The sequence below is a fragment of the Dendroctonus ponderosae genome, unplaced genomic scaffold, assembly GCF_020466585.1.
Source record: "Dendroctonus ponderosae isolate FM_Combo_2020 unplaced genomic scaffold, Dpon_F_20191213v2 Dpon_F_20191213_30, whole genome shotgun sequence".
Classification (NCBI taxonomy): Eukaryota; Metazoa; Arthropoda; class Insecta; order Coleoptera; family Curculionidae; genus Dendroctonus; species Dendroctonus ponderosae.
The window spans coordinates 52,565-71,432 of record NW_026018509.1 but is presented as its reverse complement, the minus strand read 5'-3'; the positions used below and the strand labels follow the sequence as shown (position 1 = coordinate 71,432).

At 34.0% G+C, this 18,868-nt stretch overlaps 1 protein-coding gene across 1 annotated transcript in view; it reads left to right on the top strand.

The window, feature by feature from the left end:
- LOC125504027 (protein jagged-1-like) overlaps positions 1–14,676 on the top strand; it is a gene marked incomplete at its 5' end in the record, with an annotated part of 35,129 nt that extends 20,453 nt beyond the window's left edge. The window contains 4 exons of the mRNA XM_048665308.1: positions 5,792–5,905; positions 7,692–7,901; positions 10,366–10,493; positions 14,491–14,676. Of these exons, the coding sequence (XP_048521265.1) occupies positions 5,792–5,905; positions 7,692–7,901; positions 10,366–10,493; positions 14,491–14,658 (620 nt within the window). The remainder of the gene's footprint in view (positions 1–5,791; positions 5,906–7,691; positions 7,902–10,365; positions 10,494–14,490) is intronic.
- Between the last annotated feature and the right edge of the window lie 4,192 nt (positions 14,677–18,868).

Sequence of the window (18,868 nt, the reverse complement as noted above, 5' to 3'; positions counted from 1 at the left end):
CATCTTCAGACAGAACCGCTAAATCTGTCTATTAAGCCAAACACACTGTAAATTGGTTTCAAGTGGAAATGGAAGATTAGAAAATAATTGTACGTGGTAGATCATCAGTGGTAGCTGCTACTTCACACTCGAGTTGATAGATTTATTTCGGTTCCCCGAGGGTTTGTATATATAATCAAAAGAACATTTACTTTTTTCTGGTTAATGGGAAAATGCCATTAGGGGCTCGACTGAAGGAGCCAACGCTAATATTTATCAAATTGGTCGTTTTAAGTAATGATAGTTTTTGAGATAACGCTATTAGTCGGCCTAATTACTTATTTCGTGTCAAATACCTGAGATCACAGTTCATCTATATTATGGATTGTCGTTTAATTCAGAATGGTTATAAAGATTTGAGAAAAAATGCGTTTAGTCGTAAGTTCGGTACTTTCGAACACCAAATCTTTTAAGGTAAATAGTATCTATGTTCAAAGGAAACTGTTGTGAAAAGCCAGCAATAAAAATAAGTTGGTAAAGCTTTTTGTAACTTCCATTAATTGTCTAAGGTAAAAAGTGATAGTAAATCACGTTAATATTGCTAATGGTATTACGTTTTTCATGTTCATTGTTTCTACTGAAACCCTGTGCATTCGAATTAAAAGAAAACAGAAATACTCTGTCTAATGTGTTGAAAGCTTCATCAGTTGAAAGGTAACTTGTTTCCCACACACCGATTAAAGTGCTGTTTTATTGACAGCAATATTGTTTTCTTTGTAGACAGACATTCCATTACTAGCCGAATCGATTTTATTAATTTAGTAATGCTTGAAATCCAATTATCACACTGAATTTGCCATTATACTTGTGGCGTTGATATCTTTACCGTTTGATTGGCATTTAACTGAACAATTAATTACCCGTTTCGTTCACCACCTTCACCAGCTAATAAGAAGTTTCGTCTTAAATGTGGTTTAATAAAATTTGCCATTTCAGTACGTTCTTCACCCGTATGGTATTTTAACGAGTGGAAGCGTAATTTAAACCTCGCCGCCGCCAGTCCTGAGTACCGATCTACCAAATACCGATGGACTCAGCTAACCAATTTAAGAGAGAATCCGAACTGTAACAAATAACGTTAAGTAATTGGCAAAGCCGTGGATTTACACGTTTTGATTGTAAAACGACAAATATTTGCATCGGCCGTGGTACAATGTTAAATAATCAGGAAATATGCCGTGGTATGAGAACAGAAGCCATGATTTAATGGGGCTCATTTGTTAAGGTTTCATGTGTGAACCTCACCATACGCTAGCTAACTCACATGTCCTGCCACCAGTCTAGCCTCAAGGAAAATACAATAACATGAAATATAGGGAATCTCTAATGAAGCAGGAAATTGACTTCTGTTGGTGTGTTACAGTAGACCTTGGAAAATGGCTTTATCTAATCTATATTACGGTTATTTAAAACAATCAATTACAACATTAGAGACGCACCTACTGACTGACAGCATTTTCATGCTTTCTACTTTAAAAATGCGTGAAAAACCTAAAAGTTTTCGCGTTTTCCGTGAAAAAATATTTTATTTATCTGTCTATTAAGCGCTTTGAAAAACCGCATAATTTAATAAATACGTGACCGATTTGACAATTGCAAATTCCCTCAAATGGCGAAAACAAACTCAGTAAAAATTACATTTTCAAAATTAAAAGCGGTTGGAAACCCGGAAAGTTATCGCGCGTTAAAAGCAGAAAAACACTTGACTCTAAATATTTAGTTTCTCCATTCGTTAGACGAATTCTGAACGCCTTTAAGGGCCAGAAGCGCATTTTTTTTGAAGAACTCAAAATTCAAAGCAAAAAATTCCGCCTTGTTAAACTAAGACGAATGACTGGTCGTGCTCGAAGAACTCCGCACAACAAACATTGGACTAAATTGCATTTCGATGTTGTACACAGACTCTTCTGGCACACTGTTTTGTAGGCAACAAAGTGAAGATTTTACTAGTTTAGAATGTGTTTTATGTCTAAAACAGTGTTGTGGCCGAAGGGCTCGGCTCAATATCGACATCCAACTCAGTCCAATGATTGACCTTTAATGTGGCCACTTCGCTACCTATTTAGCATTGAATAAACCATTTTGCTTGTTTCTTTGTCAGCAAATTTGAATAATTTTTCTAGTTATTTCTCTTTATGTTCTCTTCTATATAATTTTATACGATATTTAGTGTGAGCTCTGCTATCTGTCCATTAACTCAAATACAATCAGCTCAATACCCAACGTATGCGCGGAGTATCTGAATTTTTGTCTGATAATATTTAACTAAACCGGATATTAATAAATCAAGTAATCAATACATTTGTTTCTCATTCCATTTGCTGCCATAGTGATCTTATTTCTTTCGCGTCTATTTCCCGGGTTTTTCTTCATATATCAGGAAATAAAAAGAATATTAAATATATATTTCCTTGTATTGAATTATATTAAATCTATTAGTTTTACTCTCGTTTGTACAATAAATTGCTTATTATTATAAACATTTGTAGATACCCATTTTACTTTCTCATTCGGGTCATTCTTTAATTGTTTTCCCTCATGATGAACCATCCACATCGATTTGATAACCTTTAATTTCCTTCACATTGATGATGGTTTTATTTACAATTTGTCTCAATTTTCTTATATTCTTTCCATAGCTGGAACTGTAATTGCACTTAATTTTATTGAACAGCAATCTGTTTATTTCCAGAACTTATCGCGGCACCATAATTTACAATTCTACAGAATGAAATCAAAATTCATACTTTCTCATTTACCAAGCACTTTTTACCAATCCACTTTTTTCGTAAGATACTAAAACCAATTGATAATAAATTTAAAAGGTATGTACGATTTGCGTTTATCGCTGATTTTGGTTTCAAGCTTTTGAGCAAAACGTTGGATTTTGTGAAAATGATTCTGGTTTGTATGAACATTTTTTTCTGCATCTGTTTTTTGGTTGCACTTTCTCTGAAACCCCCATATGTTTAGAAACATTTAAGAAACCCAAGAAATAAAAAAAAATTAACACTGTACACTATATTTGAACTTTGAGAATTACTAGTGCATGTTTTATCTTTGGATCTGCAACCACTTGGTTCCTGCCTCACAGTTGGAACAGTGAAAACTTCTATTTTCTTTCGATAATCTTTAAACAACCGATGGTTTTTTGCACCCTATCAAATAACGAATATAATCGTCCAGTTTTTTGTACTGTTGATAGTTAGGAGTTTGTTATGGTTGCTTATGGAGTAAATGGCGCTTTACATTGATACCGTAAAAATCTTTATTACATTCAGTTAAAAAGCTTAATGGACTATTGAAAAGTTGCACATGACAGGTCTATATAGATGGTATTTATTAGCTTCGCTGGCTAAGTAATTTCTCGAAATAAATATCCCATAGTTCCCGTCACGGTAGAATCCTGAAAGCCATTTTACAGACATAAATCAGATTCTACTCGGTATCGTCTTTTTCTACCGGCTGTGGATTCAGCAGATAAATTTCTACGGACATTTTTTCTCCCGGTCCACGATAAGAAGAGCCAGCCTAGTGCTTCGGTATTTCTCAGAAACGTTAATGAACCATCTAATTGTCATTTAGAACGGCCGATCAATTAATAATAAAACAAAGTTGACGTCTTACTCGGCCAACTATCTTTCGAATGATTATTTATTACAGGATAACTGATATCCATGCTCTTGTTATATGCGAGTAAAACCTGCTTTGTTCTGAGACATTTTTTGAACCGGCGAGGCCGCATTTTGATTGAAATATTTTGTTCAAATTTTATCGAATAGTTAGTTATTCAGCCTAGGAGAGGTGATTGAAATTCCATAGTCTCGATCAGTGCTTGAAACTGATTAAATATGTTTAAAAAAGTACAGTTTTTGGAGGAGTTTTTTGATAATAAGATCAATGAAAAGTTTCATGATGATCGAAATCTGGGTTTTACGCGGCCGGAAAGTTCTTTCTAAATAAATGTCTGCATCTTCAGTTGTGTAATCGTTTGAAGAACCGAACTCTGAAGATGTAAACCACGTAACGATTTTTGCAAACGATAGATGATCGGTTGAGTGCCATTCCAGTACCTACTGATGATGCATCAAATGAACAAACAGAAGACGCCAATCCTCACTTATCTGCACTTGCAGTGAGTGAATCAAACATCTTTGATTTGGATAATAGGGTGATTTTAATGTCAGTGGGTACCCGATCATAGAACATATCGGCAATCGTGTCGAATAGGTGGCATTCCTCCATAGTGGCAGCACTGAAGGAATGCTGGGTCAAAGGTGGAGAAGCGCATCATTTTGTCGTAATTAAGTCTCCGGCTATTGCAGCGCTCCCTACATCTAATGGACATAATAAGGGGGCGAGGTATAAAGTAATTGCACGCTACGGTACTGATTTATACGGGTACCGAGCTAAGAAAACCATACACCCAACCTATTTTTCCAATGCGAACGACTTTCCTATATCATCTGATAACACTGGCATATCTAGTTTGCAACTACACATCCGATTGATTTTCCCCATCAACACTTTCTGACTTTTTGGAGACAAAAGTAATTTACTTCTTCTTTGGCATTGTTAGGACCTCTTGAACCCGATTTTTACTGCGACTATTTCGGACTATATTAGGAAACTTGATGCTTGTTTAACAGTTCGCCTGGATCAAAACAGGAGTTAAACTAAAACTTAAATAGCGCAAATGTGGGCCGGTTCGCACTTTTCACACTAAATCCATCAAAGACACCAATTGATGAATGAAAAATGACTGATTTATATTAAGATATTCCCCAAGTAATTTTTTTGGATTAGTTAAAAAAATAATTCCTTTCAATAACCGAGTATTCATGACTCAAAAAGTACTTACTTGTGGGGAATGGGAAAAGGTTCAGATTCTAATGTTGTCTTAAGTTGTAAATTAATCGAGCATATAATCTTTAAAAAATCAACTTTTAAGTTGGCGGGAGTACGAAACTTTCAAACACATTTTGTGGAAAAATTCCATATACAAAAAAACTGTTAGAGAAATTCCATTTTCTCAACTCCACAATGTTTTCAGAGTTTGAATAGTTTAGGAAATTTCAAAAAATGTGAAGAACCAGCCTTTGATTCTCAGAAATCGAAGTTTCTTCCCCTGAAAACTACAGTTTCTGCTACAGTTCAACGAAAATTTAATGTTGCATGAAATAGTCAATATCCTCGAACAATGTTGTTTAATTATCCAGATGCGCAAAGGCGCGGCTTATATCGTACGCGAAAGGGCAATTAGCTAATAATTTAGAGCTGGTACTTAATTAATTAATCAGGCTATTTAGACGATTAATAACAAAGTCGTAATTGAATTATGGAGCCTTAAAAGAGTGGATCGCGATCGGTATGCTGTGCAGCCAACGATATACATCATGCAAAGACAACTTCATCTAATCTATACAATCGCAATCGGTCGCTTTAAAAAATTCCTACCATCTCACAATTGAATGATTTATCTTCCTCCTGTCTGAAAGGTTGCCTTCTATTTTGTAACGAAATTAATTTGCGGGCGTGAAACATACTATTTGTGTTATATGAAATATTGCCTAATTAGATAGATTGGTTGGTTAATTTGAAAAAATCACGAAATCTAGGTACAGTTCAGGTTTAATTGAAATGTTAATGTCGGCTTACTGCCGTTAATTCAAATAGTGAACTTTGCCTCCATCTAGAGCCAAGTATAAAAGGAGGGTTTTCAATTTTTTATTATATATTTTTTTAATTCCAGACATTGACGAATGTGCGTCCGCTCCATGCCAAAACGGGGGCACCTGCGTGGATCTGGAGGACGCCTTCAGGTGTGACTGTCCTACAGCGTGGGAAGGCGATCTTTGTCAATTTGGTAAGTTTTGTAATTTTTACGGTAATTTGCATTTCAGTCGGTCAGTTTAATGTACTAGTGGTGTTTGCGATAAGCATGTTTCCCTTTCACTTGTCCAAAATAAATGGGCAGTTCTGGCCGAATTAGGCAATATGCAAATCGATCTTAAGTAGCACTTAATTGGTGTGAATGAGGAAGTTGGTCCGGGAAGATATATTGTTCAACATTCAGAATGAATGAGCTTGTAACTTCGGTTAGGTAACAGTTTGTCACAAAGTGGTTCACATTTTGTGAATGTTTTTTAGTTACTTAATTATCCAGAAAATCCAGAGTACAGATCTGCGATTGAGGAACTAGTAAAGGACTGATTTAGTATAAAGCATGTATCTGCTTTGTTAGGGAACAATTAGATATTATCCACAAGATAAAATTTTTCCAATTGTACTTGTTAATTTTTTACTTATCAATGCAATAAAAGTATTAAATATAAAACTTGTAGAAAGGAAATTATATTTTTAATATACTAAACATTCATGTCAAAACTGTTGTGTTTCTGGATTTAAAAAAATACCAGCTTTCAGGAAATTGACACTGGAATCTTGTAAAAACACGGTGCGTTATTAAGACGGAAGTCTTTTGCTACCATGATATTTACTCAAAACTACTCACAGATTCAAAATTAAAGACTACATCCCAAAATCGTTTTCATCATAGGATAAAATTTTCTGCTAAAACCAAGCAGTTCCGTGTTGGGAAAAAAGTTTGGTACATATACGAAACGTTTTTCGATAAAAAATTAAAGTTGTAATTTCAATATTGATGTAAATCTAACAAAACGTTGACAGAAAAACACACTTTCAAATATGTTTTGTTGTAAAAAAGCAGTATTCTAAAATGGCTCTATTGAATTAACGCTGTTTGCGAATTTTTACCATATAACCAGCAATTATTTTGCAAAAAGTGAATTGAAACGAAACAACCGGGATTAAAAAACAACTAACTTTCTCATTCGTAAAAAAATCCGAAAAACAAACCGGCTGTATTATCTTTATACGTCGACACAAATAAAGTTGGTCCTACAGTGAAGAAGCGCACAGAAAAGAAACAGAAACAAGGATTTTTGTAACTAAGACCTAAATGTAGATTATTGAGATTGAATTGATGAATTGATAAGGAAACACCGATAAGAAAAAACTGTTAGAATATACATATATTATTTAAAGAGAACATTTTTTTAAATACTTTCGGAAAGAATATAAAAATCCTTTTTCACGTGAGACCGATGTAATTGTTTATTAATACTTTTCAGCCCTGATCATCTCTATCTTATGCTACTTTTGACACTGATAAAGAATACTTCTTTAGTGTTTAGCTCAATTGATATATGACATATGATTCCTACATATTTTCAGAATACCGAATACAAAAGAAAAAAATCAATGACTAATGATTGTATTTTAGATTTTACTTGCAACTTTTATTTAATATTAGATTACTTTTTCTGAAATGCATGTGGCGTAAATATATTTAAAAATCATTTTACGGACAATTGCTCGTTTCCCCAAACCATTAATTATGTTTTTTTGTATCGCATTTTGGTACTTTCACTCTCGGATACTAAACTGATACTTTCGTAAAAACTATTTTAAACGTCATGAGAAATTGAATAAAGATGCAGCAGATATGGAAGATGCTTAACAAAAATTGACTTTGATATCGTAACATAAAAACACATCATCTTCCGATATCAGATTCAGGCAAATTTTCATTTGGTGAAATCTTCATCGAACTAATAAACCTTTTCCAGATGCTGACGAGTGCCAGATCCAGAATCCATGCATCAATGCCATGTCTTGCACTAACTTAGTCGGAGATTATCATTGTAAATGTCGAGTGGGTTGGATGGGAAAAAATTGCGATCAAAACATCAACGATTGTGTCGGCCAATGCCAGCATGGAGCCACTTGCATCGACCTGGTGAACGACTATCATTGTGCCTGTCAACCTGGATTCACAGGTAAGTCCGATCATATTAAAGGTAAGCTAACGGTAAGAGGACGTTTTGGTCCAGCCAGTTTCGATCACTTGTTATCTGATCTCTTCAGATGCCGTTAGCAGATATTTTCTAAAAATCGAACATTCACACACATTAAGTTCAGTCCGGTATTTTATTGCTGCATTCTTATTCCACGCTTTGCACGAAGGGAATTCAAATATGCTGTGCTCAAGCATTTGATTTAAACGATCTATTTTATTCAACTAGATCGGGACGCTGTATACGTTGTCTGCGTTGATGTACGGATGAGATGGATGTCTGATCTCGTACATTCCTCTCTATTTTTTTTCGATGCCGCGCTTTTCAACTCGATTTAAAAGATATGGTAATGGTGTTGGATATACGGAAGATGTGGATGTCGTTTTTTCGAATCGAACTATCAGTTTAGTGACGTTTAGTGTGAAATAGCAAACAAGCAAGTTGAGTTTCTTTGCTGCTTTTGCGTAAGTAATTCATTATAATAATGTTTCGGAAACCTGAAGATGTAATTCCATTGAAATTGATTCCAGTGCTCGGCATCGTAATTACTTTTCGTTCAACAAATCAAATTCTTGTTTGAAATTCGACCATTTTTTTAATTTTCAATGCTAAATATCTTAGACTACATTAGGAAGGTCTGACTTACTGATTCGAGAGTAAATGATGATACTCTCGAAGTCTCACTAGTAGATTTTTTTGATTTCGAAACGAGCTTTTAATTGTTCGATATAAGCATAGCGAAAAAAAACCTTGAAAACGCTGAGATTGCAACAAACTCGTATACAGGTTGGGCACATAATTACGGTCTTCATATGGCATARWAACATCTAAAAAAATGKGCCACRTTTTGAAGMTTTTTTCATTTCATTTACATTTTTTAATCAAATGTACTGATTRCTAACTAATATTTATATTGTGCTGATTAATATCGAAWTTGTGTAAAATAACAATAGTTTTGTCTTAATCATAAAATATCTTTTGTGCCTGAAAAGTACCGYTTTCACWTTTCGCTTCGATTTKACATTTACCTGGTGACTTTTTTTCACTTGGGAAAAAACATARTTGTGCCTGCATARCAGTACGCAKAGAGTGAGCCTATTTTTGTCACTTTAATATATTAAAAAAACTGTCTTCTTTGAAYTAAAACAGAATTAAATTAATAATGTGCTCACTCAACWGTTGTTTTCGACAACTTTTYTAACAGAAAAAGTCGCTTTAGAAGCCTTYAGTTACTGTTTAYTTWATWCGAAGGTWGTGCCCTTGTSGCSTTACACTAAATCGCAGTCTCCTATTGATACKTTACAAYTGAAMGASAAAATCGAAAATTTAAGGAAAWCARCAATTTWAATAAAATAAAAAATATTAAAAMATTTAAATATTTTGTGAATTTTTACCTTTTTTAGAACTTCTTTGCTTGGAAAYACKTTAWSYTTCTTTGAACTACAAAGAACRTTGCATCCYATTTTCGTCTCTCCTGTATATWAAAAAAAATATTGKAGAMATCGCTCGAACCATTACMAGATTTTATTCAAATCAACATACCTATGATTAATTCAGATATACARTGTCCGGAAATAAGTGCAASTAAATGTTAAATTTCAGAACTTAAAAAAAGGAAGAAAAAGACGGKTTTAAGACTCMTRTAYGCTCATGCAAWWRCTGCAACRCATTTGTAGTGTTTGTTGATTGAAAATTGAAACGAAACAGGTTTCTTCGGGAMWCTTTGCAAARYCTCCCGATGYCATTRAGAATCTTCTCAACTTTCCGTGTCWTCCATACAGACGGTTCTTAGTARTAGTATTAATACACTTTTYCAAATTMATGCTGTATTCTTCGACATTAATATTTWAMCAAGATTAGGGTCAACTAATTGCTTTAGGACGCCGCATTTTWTGAAAWTGAWTCGTTRGTTTTACTTAATTGGTGCAATTTTTAAGTAAAYTTTTTCATGTTGATGAAAYTGAAAAKAYAWAACTGTTGTTATTGCMGTTCTGAAGTGAARACAGAATCTCACAAATCAAGATACAAAATAAAAATTTGATATGCACGATTTCACCAAATTAAACGTAATTACGACCACTCCTTGAACTACCACATGTTTCTCGCTCATTCTCTATGCGAGCAGCACTCACTGCCGTTTAATAATCGTCATACTCTCACGAAATCTGGTCTACCTTAACGGGTTTACATGAAATTTAAGAACCACCTATGTTATTAACTTTCATACTTCTTTTGTGGTATGTATTCAGCGCTGTTATTTATCGCTTTGAAGCGTTCAAGAACAAGATTCAGTAGTTTCGGGTTTTTGATGGTGTCGCAGCAAATCATTCGTGTGCATATCGAAGACGCACCTGCATGACCAATGAAGTAATTGGCATTTAATCGTATGGGTGTGCCAGAAAAAAAGTAGCACCAGAAATATCTGAAAACTATTTCTTTATTACAGGAAGGGACTGCCATACCGATATAGATGAATGCGCATCCAATCCTTGCAAGAATGGCGGGGAATGTGTAGACCAAGTCAATGGCTACAGGTGTATCTGCCCTGTGGGAATCACTGGGCATGAGTGTGAGGTAAGCAGAGCTTTTCATCATTTTATAAGTGATATATGTATTTATCTTTGGCTTAACAATTAGGCTTGAAATATTACGTTTTGTTTATCTTATAAAATGGCTTATTCTTCTTTATTTTAATCTCAATTTAAGCTTTGAAGAAATACATGGTTCAGTGTAAACAATATTTTTTGATCAATTTACAGTTGAAAAAATACATTTTATGCGTTGTAATTTTCTCTAAGGAAGTACATTTACAATTATCAACATCCCATGGAATGGAATCGATCGGATGAAATTCAGTATATCACACTGTGATCGTTCAAGAATGTTTGTTGTTTTAGCACACATTTTAAAGATGGTTAAAAGCAGAAAAAGATTTAGACGAAAGAATTCTACCACATTTTGGTGGTAGAATATTGAAGAAATCAACAAAAAATACACATTAATGCGTTCAAATTAATAAGAAAATAAAGACAGGCTTAAAGGAAAATTGAAATATCACACAAGATGCGAGGAGCTCAAGAGGAAGACAACTTAATATTGAAATACTAATTTCAACAACTTGAAAGCTCTTTTCTTAATGAAGACCTTATTGATCCCAACTGTATGAGTGTGCAATTTCTACGACAAACCCGGTCAATTTCTTACAGAATTCAGGTCAGGTATAATCAAGAACTAATGAATACAGATCTACTCAATCACGAATTTGTAATGAAAGTGAACCAAAAAAAAAAGAAAAGAAACGCTCCCACAGAACATGATGTATCTCTTTGTAATTAAGTTGTTTTAGAATCAGCGGTTGGTAGCGTTTCGGTCAAAGAATGTAGATGATAGATATGAGAGAATCGGTTTAATGATAAATGTACTAATGTGTATTTTTGCAAAGTTACTTGCAGCTCAAAATGAGGCTGGAAAAATACATTAGCTAGCTAACAATCTACTACATTCAGGAGATTATTAAAATATGGCTGTGTAAAATATTATATTTAGGAAAGGAATTCAGATATTGAAAAATCGCTGCTTTTTAAAGAAACATGTCTAAAAATAGAGCCACAAATCTAGAAATACCAAGATCATACTGAGACACATACGAGATATTGAATTAATGATGACATCTTTCGAGTTCTAAAACGAGCTAAATGTATTGCTTTCATAGAACTTATAGATCTCCTTAAGGAAAACGTTATAAAAATTATCGTAGCAAAATAGAAAAATACTTTTAGAACGGTTTTGCTTTTCTCCATCAAGATTCTCATAAAATCCGATTTTTTCATTTTTTTAAATTCAAAGCAAAGTTTAACAAATTCCGTCTGGATTTAGCAGTTACTTTTAATATAACCGCTCAACAAAATTAACGTTACACATCCAGAGTTGCCCAACTGCGGAACTAGATAAATTCTGATTGTTTAGAGCTTAGATTTGAGTAGATTCACTCAGTACGAGTGAATCAAATAAAAGAACTGTTTATATGCGCTTCTTGAATGGAGAATAACGGACTTTCTCATTGGGCATCGGAGGGTTCTGAACATTTCCGAAGATGACAACATTTGATTTGAATTGAAAATGTGCCAATAAGATTTCCGTTGCGTTTTCGCTATCGACATCTCGGTCACGACGAACGACTATAGAGCATGTATGCGTGCGAGCTCGTTACTCGGCCGAGGCATTTCCGGATTTTCGAACATAGTTGGAATTAGTAACGAGTTAGAACAATCAGTTAAATTCAAATCTGTGAAACACGATTCGGCTTAAATGAATGCTGAACATGCCCGGAACTTTGACCCCAATACAAACGGACAATTTGTCGGGAATGCCCAACAATATTCAAAGAATATTAAGCATATCATGAAAGTGGAAAAGAATATTTCAATGCAAGTTTGCAAACGAAAATGTTTAATTTGACTATGAAAAAATTTCAGAAAAATCTCTCAAACGTACCAGACAATAATTGACCCGATAAATGTTTCTAATAACCTCCTTGACTAGGTAACAAAATATACAAATTATTCTACTACGCCTGAAAAGTATCATAAAATCACGCTTAAAAAGAGTGTTTGATGTGTGGTATTGAGTCGCTTATTGAGCTTTCTCTATTTCATCCAACAAAAAAAAATACAAAACGAAAAATGATTTTTCACATATTCATCACACAGAGAAATGAAAATTTATTATTATTAGAGTTGTTCGAATTCGAAAAAAAACGAATCCATAGGTTGAGGAAAGTGAGACATCGCCAGATAATCGAAGGAAACGAACCAGTGGAAACTAATGAGATAAGCATTACATTAACGGAACAATCGTTTAATTGGCCAGCAGAAAAAGTGTAACACAATCCTGACGGCGATATGAACTGGAAGATATTAAAGATAATCAGTTGCGTTTACGTGAGTTCGTCTTCAGGCAAAACGATTTAAGCCGCTAATGTATACGCGAAGCGGCCGACTGCCCATGGCGACATTTAACCAGGTAATTGAGCACGAAACATGAAAGCACAAACAAAACAAATGCGTATGGAAGCTGCTACTTGCGCCTTCGCTTTGACTGACAAAGCGATTTTTTATTGCTGCCTAATTATGCCTAATTATTTCGAATATATTGATCGTGGATGCCGGGAATCTTGCTAAACAAATGATTAGCTCGGATTTTTAACATTTTTAAATGACTATCGTCGTCGGATAATGATCGCATAATTTATGGACCAGGATTAATATTTAATTGGAAATTAGACAACTTCTGCCAATGGTTGGAATTCAAAGCAACCAGACGTCTGTTCATTAACTAGAAATATTTTGAAAACTGAAATGGTGCATTGGCAGTAGCAGAAAGTTGGAACCAAGAGTCAATCAATTGAAGTAAAAGATTTTGCAAATTAGATTAAGAAAAACCGGCTACTGATTAGAATATAAATTCGTTCAATTTTATTAACCGGAACGATTTTCTATTTGGTTTTATGATCGTCTTTTCGTAGAAACATGCTAATCAAAATCTATGAATTGATGCAGATTGATCTTTGTATATTTATTGGATGGTACTAATTGTGATTAATTAATCAATTTTCTATAGTGTCCAAAGCATTTTCAAAGTGACAACTTACACAGAGATTAGTAGAAGTTCTAGAAGTTTTAATTGTCTTTTTTGAAGGAACATTAAACGATAACTGGAGAGAAAGAGATACAGTTCATGAAGGAAACCTAGAAATAGAAGAAACTGTTTATACTAAAAATCAATTTGTAGATATGACGATATGAAGATAGAAAGTTAAAAGAAGTATAAATGTAAAAAACGAGGACATCAAGAACAAATAAGTGCTTATACAAAACAGTCTCGGGAATTATTAGCGCCCATACCAACAATTATTGGGCGTTGAAAGAACTCTAGAAATGTTCAGTTAAATAGCTTGAAAAATAAACGTTTGAAGTGAAAAATTGAGTTTTGAAAAGTTTGAAATTGAACTAATTTCCACTTTGACGACAGGATAAGAAAGGGAAGGCACCGAACTTGAACTGAACTTTGAAGTAAAAGTTCGCTGTCTTGGACAGTTGCGGAATAGCGATTAAATGAACATGCAAATTTGGGCTCCTATTTCTAACACCTTAGAGTTGCCTCTTAGTTGATTTATCGCGTTTTCGTTTACACAACCTGCTACAGATTTATCGAAGCGACTACTTTTTCAACCTATACCGAATATTTGCATATTTGGATCATTTAGCTGGCCAGTTTTACTGTTACAGTTTAAATTCGAATCCGTAGAAATTGGCTGTGATTAATTTTCCTCAGCTAGGCCGAGGCGAATGTTGCCATAAAACTATATACATAAATAGCAGCCTGAAGCAGAAATGGTAGTAGTATCACAGCCTGTCTATATTAGAGCCATTTATTTTTGTGGCATTTATCTATTTCATGTGGGCCGATTTAGTTGGAATCGGGTAAATCAGTCAATGATTCGTGATAATTCATGTTAAGCAACATTGACCCGAATAGCGTTCGCATTAATTCAATAATTAATCTTTTTCAGAATGACTACGACCATTGCAATCCAGATCCGTGCCAGAATGGGGCACCGTGCTTTAAGGCGCAAAACGACTACTACTGCCATTGTCCAGAGGGTTGGCAAGGGAAGAACTGCAGTCAGGCAAAAATCGTCTGCGATAGTCCACCATGTGAAAGTGGTAAGTTGTTTTGAAGTCAATTTGTTGATCTAGTGTGACTTGTTCGCACCCGACCGAACAACTCTGAAAATGTAGATTGCTTCATTTCAAATCTAGCAAATTGCTTTTTTAGCAACTGGAGCTTGTTAATGTAGCAAAGTAACACTGTTGCACAATACAAGACCTAGATGATGCTTAAATGTCTCAGGTTGACTAAAAACACCAGATTAGTTTAATAATAAGTTAATTACTTACCAAAATAATTTAAAAAATTGAGTGGATTTTACAAAAATTATCCCTCTTGTAAATGGTTGTTGTCTCTTGTTGTCGATATATTCGACATCTAGCAAACTATTATTATAGCTAGACGTAAATGAAGCTTTTTCTGTTGAAAAATTGCGACAATCAGGAATCCAGGCAAATATTTGTTGAAAGGCACATCAGCGTTACAGCGTGTTTGTGGTTAGTTTTTTGATTGTGCTCTTCAAAATTTAGATTGTATAACATTGCCGCACATTCCTAAAGTTTTCCTTTCTAATGAAGACTCTAAATAAGTCCAGTTGGCTACATGAGAAAAGCTTGAAATCCGCGGTTTGTTTGCTTACCAAATGATCTGTTAGGAAAGTCATAATGACTTTGTTTAAGATCTAAGTGAATGTGATCACAACTCAAATCTCATTTTTTCACCATATTGAAGGCAGTGCTCTACTCCAAAGCAACGATTAAGGCCGTGTTGAGTTTATAGATCTCAGTACTAAAATCAGGCATTGAAAAGTTTTGTGAATATTTTTTGTAATATTCCTAAAGTTTTTCTCAACCATCAGAAAAAAAGTTGAACGCGTAAAACCTCCAATAAAACCCCTGAGAGAGTTTTATCTTGTCTATCTGCATACCGCCAGAGTAAGGATGCCCTATCTTGATCCAGCCTGTATAAATGACAGTGGTTTTGAATCACCCTATAGTTTCCGAAGCAATTATCTGCTCGAAAAAGTAATTTAAATATTTGAACTTTCCGACATTATGTTAATTTTGCGTGGTTTGTTGTATTATGTAACTGTATCGAGGCCACATCAATTTGAGCGCTTTAATATTCACGTTTCCTGCATTTAGAAAATCAGAGCATTATTATACAGGGCATGAATCTCGCCGGTGAATCCATAGTTGACAGGTAATTTCAAGACAGAACTGCGATGGAGGGAGCGCAAAATCTGCGGGAAACTTGCGACCCCCCGCCGTGTTTGAAATGAGACCGGACCGGTCCATGGTTTCGTTATTTGTCTGCCACGGTATATATATAGGGTGCTTAATTGACGCGGATGAGTTAAAAACTCCCATGCCGAAGCGTTATAAAAATCCCGAAAAAAGTTCGCCCAATATACACGCTTATTAAAAACGGGAAAATTATTAAATGGGACTGCTTCGCATGGCGGCATTGCAGTTTAGCACTTAGTAAAAAGTGTGGGTATGTCGATGTAGTACATGTATAAACAGTGGTCTGGGCTTTAAGGTCGGCAATAAACATTTTTATCATTATCGCATTAATGGTAATGTTATTACTTTTGACATTGCGAATCGCGGCTTATGACCGAACCGGTTCGCCAATTATTCGGCCAGTCTCTTCTTGCTAGCAGGAGGGTCGTCACAAATCAAAATGTTGAAAGGCAAAACATTGCTCTTGTATTGGCCTTAAAAAAACCCTCACAAATCACAATACAAAATTAAATTATTAAATCCATTGCTACGAAAGTACGGAATAATCAAAATATATCACAATCCGTCTACGCGATTTGTATGAATTTTTCCGAACTTGGGCACCAAATTACTACCGATCTAACTATCATTTGTCTCATTTTTTTCTCTTGAAACCCTATAAATGTTATACTATTTTCGGATTCTGCTTAGAATTTTGAATATTTGTTATTGGAAGCAATGAACTTTACCTTGAAATATCTGTAGACGAAAGCTTATATCTGTGAGGCATTATCAGTTTGGTTTATTTTAACCACGTTTTACAATAAATGCTTGAAAATAGTGCTTCCCACATAAAGTTTATAGGATTCCATAAGAAAATTTTCTATTCCTGTCAAATTTAAAAAAACGAGACACAAAATATTGTTGATCACATTTTGATACGAACTGTTAAAAAAAATTGTTTCAAAACGAAGTTCAGGAAACCGCCCAAAAATAACGTTTTCTAAATAAAAAATTCCCAATTTTGATGTTTTACATATTTAGTATTAAAAATAAGGGTAAGTTTGTCTAAGAGTGTCCATTCCAAGAGTGTTCAGTTTTCGAAATCTTTTTCTAATTTAATATTTTCATATGGCTATTTTGCAGCGGATTTTAAATGTCACTCACTCTGGCTTGCCGCTCACTTTTAGTTGCCAGTACGTTAACTGATAATAATAATCTTACTCTAATAAATTTACTGCAGTTTCGTCATGGCAATTAAAAGTAGCTAATTTTAAAAAAAGAAAATTAAAACACGAAATTGGCAATATTGCGAAAATTTTGGATAAAACAATCTTACCCAAGCTTATTAACGTATATTTTTAATGCTCAATAAGACAAAATCTCCAAAATTGATGCGTTTCCCCAATAAGGTGTTTTCACTTTTTTTTATGTTGATCTATAGAAAGTAGTTATGGCAAACATTACAATGATTTTTTGGGCAAAAAAAGTCTCCATAATAATTTTAAAGCGAATTTAAATTCAAATAAGATATTTTCCGCCAAAAACGCCGAACCCGTATCGTCGGTTCCCTATCCCGATTGTGACGTAGCAGGTCTTATCAACAAAGTGTCTCGTGTTTATTTTGTAGTTTTCGCAGCTTTGTTTTATTATTTAAGTTATTGTGATTATTATTATTATCTTGCTTAAAGGAAAATAGTGACATATGGATCACAAAATAAGTGGTGTTTTGTGCCAGGATGCAAGAATACCTCAATAAGTGCTCCAAACAAACTCTTTCTAACAGTTCCTCATGATTATGCACGGAAAGTTTTATGGTTCAAAGCAGCTGGACGTGATGTTCCTAAATCAAAATCAATGTTTTTTTGTTGCGAGGATCATTTTAACGAAAGTACGAACAAAAAGCTAATTATGAGGCAGATAGAATATGCCTTCGATCGTACTTTGTGTTCTGGCCAAATTCTACCTTGAAGTGCACAAAGAACCCTCGCGCTTCAATTCCACATATCCGATATCACCATATTGTTCTCGTGGTGCCGAAAATACAAATTTAAGAGTTAATAACTAATAACTGTTGAAATTCTATATATTATTTACCCAATTTAAACCAATACAGACAGATTAGTATACTTATTAAGGAGAGAGTAACTAATAATGAATTTACGGATTTTCACTTACGCTGCTGCTTTCACACCTTAAATTCGGCTGAATTAATGCGTCGTTGTTTTTTAAAAATTCGGTAACCATCAAAATACGTACACATGGTAAATTGTTTGTTGACGCTTCAAGGAATCCTTCTGAAGCGATTTTTTGGTTTAACACAAACTATAAATTATTTAAATCCACAAAATAATTAATGAAACACAACCAAACAACTAAACACAATGCACAGAACGTAAACAATCCGCCATTTATATGGCCAGAGACGTCACAACCAATAGGATTGCGTTTTAGAGATTCATGAATAATTTGAATTTGTTTACTAAATATTTAACAAAATAGCAATAGATAGATAGTATAAACTTATTTAATGTTTCATATAAATACATATATATATTACCATAGATTAATGTTCAGTTTGTAGGACTTTTTGATACAATGAAAACACCCTATTAAAATCCATTAAGTGTGACATTTATTGTCCTTAATGTATAAATTGTTATTTTCAATCGCCTTTTGCCTCATGAATTCGCAAAACTATAAACAGCGGTTAGAATCGCATTCGCTAGATGTTGAACAAGTTTAGTTTTGTAAGAGTAAAATAAGAAAATAAAAATAATAACTCTTCGAACTAACGGAAAATGTAAATTTTAAGGAAAAGTTCCGCATCAGAACTCATTTTTTTTTATAATGTGAATAAAGTATCTTTTTTGACATTATCGAAAATTGTCATCAGAAAAAATTAATCAGAACTGAAAATTATATTCAAATATGCGTCGTTTTACCGTGAAAAGTCACTTTACGAATATTTTCGATGATGAAAATGTATGTATAGAAGCCCTTAATTACTTTGAAATTCACAACCTGGTAAACAGGGGAATTATTGAATAAGTA